The following is an 8,734-nucleotide window of genomic DNA, read 5'->3' as shown; positions in this document are numbered from 1 at the left end:
AATGGATGTAATGTGAACTGCCTTCTTAATTGACTATAAAACAAAAAAAAGAACAAAAAATAGTTACATGGTAGGCTTCATCCCTGGGCCTTGATCGTGGCATTATGACCTAGTGCAGTTTTAGCTGTGGTAACAGACGCTGGTAATTGTGGCTTGTCTGGTTAGACCAACAACCAGTCTCACTGTTTGCTAGACCTGAAACAATTTTTTGATTTAAATTTTTTGTTTTGTTAAAAATATTAAGATAAAATAGATTGAAAATAATATAGTCTAAGCCCAAATGGAATCTTTGATTTTTTGAACAGCAATTCCTCTTTCAACAAATCAAGTATAGTATTGAGCTATAGAATTGTGAAATTGACCTACATAGACTTTAAAAAATGTGCCATGAATATAATTATACTTGTAATTGACATAAATGCTGAGAAAACAAAAATAGAACAGTTCTTTATCAGAGAAAAAAATGCTCATTTGAGGTGTGAAAGAGTTATTTTAACCAAACTATCAACATTTTATGGTAACATAAATCATACCTGTCCAGGTGTTTTTGCCACGAGGAAGAGCATCTTTATCTTCGCTGTCCTCGAGCGGTTCTCCAGCATTCTTTCTACGTATCAGCTCAGTTGTTGGGTATTTGGTTGCATCGATACCTAAAACATCACATCCATATGTTAATTGAAGAATTTTATAACAAGCACTTTAAATAAACTACAAACAAAACGTAAGAAAACTCAATTGTATATTTTTACCTTATTATTTTCAAACACATGTATTTTCCATTTAAGGACGTTTTCTGGAGTTTTCATATAGACATATAGGCAAAATTAAAACTGTTCAATAGAATTTCTTTAAACTTGGCATGTTGTTAGAATATGATAACTGAAACATTTTAAACGAAAAAAAAAATTGGGGTCACCGTTCTCACAGTGACCTTGTGATTTAGATGTCTGCCTCTCAAGACATGGATTGTTGGTTTGACACCTACTCGGATCATGACAACTTTACATAAACTGTACTTGTCACCAGTACTGGTTAATTCCAGTAAGCAGACTAAAGAGATAAGCTCTTAATTTTAACATAATTTAAGCTGTGCCATGACAAAACAACAGAATACGTTTGTGACCCGCATGGGTCCAGGCCAGCCTGCGCAACCACACAGTCTGATCAGGATCCATGCTGTTCGCTTACAAACCCTATAACAAGTAGAGAAACTGATAGAAAACAGCATGAGTCCTGATCAGCCCGGATTATTCAGACAGTGTGGATGTTCAGGCTGGTCTAAATCCATGCTGGTCGCAAATGCAATATGTTGGTTTTGTCATGATGCGGCTCATTTATTTAAGCTTGACGGAAGTACACAAGTACAATGCATAAAGATGATGTGTAAAACACTACAGGTTTTACAGCATAAATATCGCAGAACCTCAAGAAATTCTGTAATAAGATTATTTATTTTTGCAAGTTTTCATCACTTACGTCCTTTTTCTACGTCGTCAACAACAAGTTCATTATCAAATTGAAGCAGTTGATTCTCTGACATCCGGGCTAGAGCATCCAAGAACTTTCTTGCATTATCAACAGCATTATCCTGAAAATATGTAACATTAACACATTTGTTTACTTAGATCCCTCGATGTCAATACAGCAGTCAAGCATTTTGTGAAAAAAATTGTTTTGTTTGTTTGTTTCAAGTATTTCAGTCATATAGGTGGGTAGTTTCCTAACCATCTTTCCTGGAGAGTAACACCAGTACTAGACTACCTTCCTCCGTGCTAAACTACCAAAGCATCTCCCGGGGATCGAACCCACGCCAGAGAGGTAACTGGATTAGAAGTCAACGACTCTAACCCCTCCACCACGGAGGCGGTAAAAAAATAGTCTTCAGCCAATCTGTAAAGTATTTTACATCAATTGTTAATATTATATTTCTTTCTTTCAAATTAATTGAATGGTATCATGTTTGTTCAGTAACGCCATGTCACTGCATTATTGTCACATATGAAGAAATAAATGGAAAATATAAAACGGCTGTTGGTGAGTTAATCACTTTTTTCCCAGTATGTCAAGTTTTTACCTGTAGATTTTTGGTATGATTTTCTACAGCATCAAGATACTCCTGATGTCTGTTCAGCTCTGATTGACATAGTGACTCTAGTTTGTCTTTCTGGTGAGGATGTCCTAATGCTGGGCGCAGTAAGTGCTGATGCTCCTTCTATAAATAAACACAAAGAAGAAAACTTTATTTGTAACTTTAGAAAGATTATCAAATAAAAAACTAACTTATAAGTCTCAAAATTAAATATGTAAAATTATTATTATTTTTTTTTTTTAAATTAAACACCCCTGACATATACTTGTACAGTCCTATACAAATGTAGTTGAGTTAATAAGGTAAATACTTTAATAACTAATAAACGTTCTTGAATCACAGTATAAACTTTATTATTTCATCACTTTTTTTTCAGAAATAGCATGTAAGAGATAATAGGCTGCCACTTGGATTTATGTCCCTTTCAATTGTTAATTATACTTACTTGTTTTTGTTCAAGATTTTCTTGTATCTGTTTAAAATGAGCCTCGAAGCCAGTTCTAGCAGATTTAGATAGATCAATATGTTCCTTGAGGAAATCAGAGACTACAAGCTGAGGTATATGTGCCACTAACTTCTCTAGCTGTGTTAACTGATGTCTCAACTCTGTAAAATAATGTTGAATCATATAGTTTTTATGTTTTTTTTTTTGTGAAAATCATTTGACCTTTGACCTCAAAATCAATAAAGGTAATCTATTGGCTATGGACAATGTCCCTACCAAGTTATGTATAATAGTAAAAATTGATTTTATAAACATGCAGTAAAATGAAATTAAAAATGCCAAGATGACTTTGACCTTTGACCTCAAAATCCATAGACACCATCTTCTGGCCATGAACAATGTTCTTAACAAGTTATTTAAACCATGGCTTATTCCTTCTGTAGTAATTATTGATCAGACAATGAAGAGGTGACATATATATCGAGGTATATACAGACCTTATCACACTATTAAAGTGGGGGCTTAAAAACAAAAGAAAGATGATGAAGCTAAGTTATCGACAACCTAACATCAGACCTTACTAGTATGATTACATACCTTGCAGACATTGGTTATGATATTCGTCTGATTGTTGATAGTAGGACTGAAGTTTTTGTACAACCACATCCGAGCACTGTTCAAATGTCTCCTGTAAAGCTTGGGGCCTTGTCACCGTACGACTACCTTTCTGTCTGTAGTAAAGCTGAAAATATAAACTTTACTCCATGTTTTCTCGTTTCAAAGTTGAAACATTTTTCTTAATGTTTCTTTCCTAAAATTAGGAACTTAAAATTCTACCCGTTTTACCCATTACACTGTTTGTTTCAAAATAATCACATGTGGTGAAATGATCAGAACTGATATATTGTATTTATCCACCTATAAGTCTGTCCAGCTTTAAGACAGGGGCAATATTTTACACTTAAACCAACAAGACTAATCTGCTCTATTTCTAATCTTTTTCCATAGACTTTTTTTAAACAAAAAATTTAGTATTATTCTCCAAATTATTAATGAGAACAAAAAGTCCATTTTATAATTAAAGGCAATAAATATGGGCCACAGTTTGAACTTAAGATTATTAAAGTCTGTAACAAATAATTGATATTTTACAAACCTCAGCAGCAGCCAATAACCCCTCCAATGCTTCTTTCAGACTTTTCCTGATAATACCAAGGAAATGATTGGCGATATCTTCCTCTTCCATGCCGTCTCCAAATATAACCGTCTTCTTCTCGTACTTACTCGGCTTACTGCTTGATCTACGGTTCCTGATAGAACAAACCAACATCACAAATAAAGATTTCATCATGTAGTTTCAAAACTAATCTTTTTTTTCCCATTTTAAAATCTCAAAGTAACAAAGTTACATCAATATCAATCTTGACATTATCATTTTGCTTTGTAAACATCAGAAATAAAGATTTCACTATGTACTTTTTACCTTTTGCTTTTCTTATAAATTAAATCTAAATATTTATTCATTAATTTTCAAATTAATTCTTGACATCAATGTGTTGCTCAAAGATTGTTAGAAAAATATTAACTTGTAGTTTCTTATAAATAATCAATTTTTTTCAATCTCAATTATATTAAAGTTGATTCCTGACATCAATGTAATTTTTATAAAAACCTTAATGTCATGTCAAATTTGAAATAAATGATAATGTTGACTTTGCATCAGAAATAGTGACTTCATCTTAACAATTACAGATTTAACTTTGAATTCAAATTAGTGTAAATTATTTACTGTTAGTTAAACATATAAATTCATGCAAAGAGGGTATTAAGTTAAAAGTAAAATGCTTCAAATGTTCCAGGTCATCAAATGAAAATTTGGGACAGTTTATTACATCTCTTCCATTGGTCAGTTTCAAATCAATAAATCAAATTCTATCTGATCCTACAGAATGGTATCAACATGTTATATGGTTAGAAATATTTTTATTTTCCTAAGATTGTTATCAAAATAGCTTGCTTTTATCAGGATTTTCTAAAAGATAAATCTTACATAATACAAAAATTAGTAATGAATAAGAAAGGTGGACAGACTGATCAGCCAACAACAATTGGTGACTCCTATAAATTATATACACTCTAAAACTTGTTTATGGAGGTTCATGATTCAATGAAACAACACACAATAACCCCTAGAAATATGATTAACTGTTTAAAATAACTTCAACAAAATACATAAATGCAAGTACACAACAGGAATTGAATTCCTGGTTTTAAATCATTATTTTTGATAAGTTCTCATTTAAATCTAACTAGCATTCTAACACTATCGGATTTTTTTCTATATAAACAAAGAAGGCCCGAAGCGTGCATTATTCTACAACAATGCACTCGCCGTTATTATAACCTCCCTGTGTATTTTCACATCGGGGGCGCCATTTTGTTTAAAAAAAAATCTGATAAATAAACACATTTTTTGTAGAATTTTGTTGTGAAAGCTATCTAGTATGAAAGAAAATGGTCTAACTAAGAAAATGAATCCGAACACCAATATCTTTAATTCAGTCGTTAACGCTGTACAGACGTTTAAAATGTTGTTCACGTGATGTCACAATGTAGCGCCAAACAGCACGTGCAAAACAATCAAATCAAGTACGCTATTTTTTAATGTCGCTTTACATTTATTTCACTTTTAATAATTTGTATTTCGCTTGAAAAATTATAGAGTGAAATAAAATAAACAAAGTTTTACCAACGTTTTCAAAAATCGTTATTTTCAAAATGTTTCTACACACGGTAGATTTAATGACAGTTTTTTTTCAACCCACTGGAACAGCCTTTAAAGAACGTTTCTAAGGGAAACTCTCAGGCAAAAACAAATTTAACCACCAAACATAAAGTCCATCTTTATCATTATAATTATATTTTTTCTTGACGTGTTAGAATGGAAATAGATATTAATTCTTTGTGCATTATTGTATAATAATGCACGGTTTTCGTTCAAATGCTTTGTAATTAATCACTCAGGCCTATTGGCCTTCGTGATTTATTACTACGCATTTGAACTCAAACCGTGCATTATTCTACAACAATGCACTCAGAATTGATATCTATTTCCTAAATAGAAACAAGATAATAAAGTTTTAATGTTTTGTATGATATAAATGCCCTTATGTTTTTTGTAACATTATAATAAATTGTAAGGTAAAATAGTGGATGGATCCCCGACCCTATTTTACCTATTATGGGGACAATAAACGGTGTTACCTCTTGGGCTTCAAAAAAAAAAAAAAAAAAAAAAAAAAAGAAGAAAGTTTTAACAAGAGATGATAGTCATACCCTGAACATATGTTTTTAAAAAAAGAAGAAAGTTTTAACAAGAAATGATAGTCATACCCTGAACATATGTTTTTTTAACTAACACAGGATATCCTTTTAAAAGGGAAAAAAACTTTGCAAAACTTGATTTTAAAGGTTACTTCCTTTAATATGCAAAAATGTCCTTAAAAAGTTTGAAAAAAAGATCTCCATTCTGGAGCATAAAAAGAAGTATGGGTTATGCATTATAATATTATTCACTGCAAATATTAAACTCAACCCAATCAAATTAAAGCAGTTATGTCTCCTATTCCACCTAATCAAATAATTTCAGTAGAATCATTTATATATTATCCTCTGGATGCAGTTCTGTTATATCCATTGACACTTTTCATTGCTAAACTTGTAGAATGGACTTACCTTACTTTGAATTAAAATCAATCATTTATCATTTTTATGGGTTTTGATGCCAAAATTGAATACATACAGTAAAGAATCTTAATTCAGAGACAGCAGAAAGGTGCAGCCTAGACTGGCTTTATACAGATGGCATTAAGGCAGGCACCAATTTTGAAAGAGATAAAATTGACCCTCAATTAATTATCTATTTAGTCAATTGTTACAAAAACTACAGATCCTCATTTTACATATTATTCTAAATAATAAGCATTGGAATAGAGGTAGGCTGGAAATATGTTCCTACTTAAATAGCAGAAATTATTATCTGTATTATTTCTATTAAAGTAAACTGGTAGAGAAAAATCTTTGTGTCCTAGACAGTTCTATGTACAGAAGATTCTTTAAGATATAGACAGTTATATAAGTACAACATATTTTTTCTATTTTTTGAACTTTTTATAAATGTAGATTGCTGTTTTATCACACACATTGATGGTAAACATTATGTTGACTAGGAGTTGGCCCTCGGGTCATTTTGTGGGCACTGTTAGTGTCACATTACACATATGTGATATATAAAAAATATTATATTCAAAATAACAAGAGTCAGTAGCCAGGCATCGTAAGCTGACATGTGGCAAGAGATTAAGGCAAGAACTTGTTAACAAAACAAAACTTCAGACAAAGGAAATGTTAGCATATAAGTAATTCAATCTGGAAAACTTTCCCATTTATAAAACATTTCAAAAACAAACCATAGCATCTTGTGAGGCACTTACCAATCATTTCTGGAAGAGCTTGAAGCACTACAAGGAATTGTTTCAAACAAGTTTAACATATAAACTTACAAGAAATGTTGAATACAACATGTTTAATGAATTTTATAAAAGCAGTACTAGAACAACACAATAAATATAAAGAGAAAGAGGAAAAAGTTGTGTCTTTCAGTGACAGATAACCATAGAAAAGTGTCAAAATATCTTACTTAGTGCTGTTTTATTTAATAGAGCTCTAAAACATCATCACATGTAGCGTTCATTTATTCATAAGTGTATTGAACTTATCCTTCTTTAAAAAAACTCCACTGAGGTTATTTTTTTACGTGATGAGACTGGAAATAGTTTTTCAAACAATTTGTATCATTTGAAATAGGTCTGGACCAAAAACTTACATGCAAAATTTCATATCATTCCCTCACTCTACATTCCCAGAATAATCATTTGAATAGTGTAAAATAACTAAAAAAAATGATTTTCAATTTGGAAGAGCGGTATATTTCTTTATTGTTGTTTTACAGTGTTCTGTTCTAATTGCACCAGTTGATCTATGTATGAATTTGAATGTTTTTGCTTTAAGCCTCTAGACATCAGTGGAGCTCCTTTAAATTTAAAGTAGTCCATCATAAGCATAAGGGAATTCCATATAAATATGTTACAATCTCTATTTATTGGTGAATCTAATTCATTTTAATTAAAAGCTAAGTTTTTACATATATGACACCTTAATAATAAAGGAAAGTTCAACATTTTTTTTTTCTTTCTTTCTTAAAATCGTTCAAATATACATTATTTTGCATTCTAAAAATGTCATCTTAGTGGTAAAGACATCAAATAATATATAAAATACCACTTGGTATGCACTTGATATGAAATCAATTATATAAAATATTCAGGAGAAAAAAACATTCATAATGCTTCTCCAGTTATGTCAGAAAAAGATTAGGGCCCTTATAACTTTTAAGACTTTTTAATAGTTAAAGACAAAGTTCAAGACATGCACAATAACAATCTTACAACAAACTTGTGAAACAACTATTTACACATGTCAGGCAGTGGCTGTTCTAATTTGTTCTAATTAGGTCTGCTATCATTTGCAGTCATTCGGTGACTACTCTGGTTACACTGCTCTGGTCAGTCAGTGACTTCTCTGGTCAGTCAGTGACTACTCTGGTAAGCCAGTGACTACTCTGGTTACACTGCTCTGGTCAGTCAGTGACTACCCTGGTCAGTCAGTGACTTCTCTGGTCAGTCAGTGACTTCTCTGGTCAGTCAGTGACTTCTCTGGTCAGTCAGTGACTACTCTGGTAAGTCAGTGACTACTCTGGTTACACTGCTCTGGTCAGTCAGTGACTACCCTGGTCAGTCAGTGACTTCTCTGGTCAGTCAGTGACTACTTTGGTCAGCCAGTGACAAATCTGGTTACACTGCTCTGGTCAGTCAGTGACTACTCTGGTCAGTCAGTGACTTCTCTGGTCAGTCAGTGACTTCTCTGGTCAGTCAGTGACTGCTCTGGTCAGCCAGTGACAACTCTGGTAATTCAGTGACTACTCTGGTCAGTCAGTTACTACTCCTGTCAGTCAGTGACTACTCCTGTCAGTCAGTGACTTCTCTGGTCAGTCAGTGACTTCTCTGGTCAGTCAGTGACTGCTCTGGTCAGCCAGTGACAACTCTGGTAATTCAGTGACTACTCTGGTCAGTCAGTTACTA

At 32.4% G+C, this 8,734-nt stretch overlaps 1 protein-coding gene across 1 annotated transcript in view; it reads right to left on the bottom strand.

The window, feature by feature from the left end:
• Nucleotides 1-533: 533 nt before the first annotated feature.
• Nucleotides 534-8,734, bottom strand: part of LOC132713373 (coiled-coil domain-containing protein 180-like) — a gene marked incomplete at its 3' end in the record, with an annotated part of 53,532 nt that continues 45,331 nt past the window's right edge. Inside the window, 7 exon segments of the mRNA XM_060695941.1 lie at nucleotides 534-650; nucleotides 1,477-1,588; nucleotides 2,075-2,212; nucleotides 2,535-2,695; nucleotides 3,132-3,276; nucleotides 3,691-3,844; nucleotides 7,028-7,054. Of these exon segments, the coding sequence (XP_060551924.1) occupies nucleotides 534-650; nucleotides 1,477-1,588; nucleotides 2,075-2,212; nucleotides 2,535-2,695; nucleotides 3,132-3,276; nucleotides 3,691-3,844; nucleotides 7,028-7,054 (854 nt within the window).

This window comes from Ruditapes philippinarum, unplaced genomic scaffold, assembly GCF_026571515.1.
Source record: "Ruditapes philippinarum isolate M1 unplaced genomic scaffold, ASM2657151v2 ctg1140_1_1_1_1, whole genome shotgun sequence".
Taxonomy (NCBI): Eukaryota; Metazoa; Mollusca; class Bivalvia; order Venerida; family Veneridae; genus Ruditapes; species Ruditapes philippinarum.
This window is presented reverse-complemented; position numbering and strand designations above follow the sequence as displayed.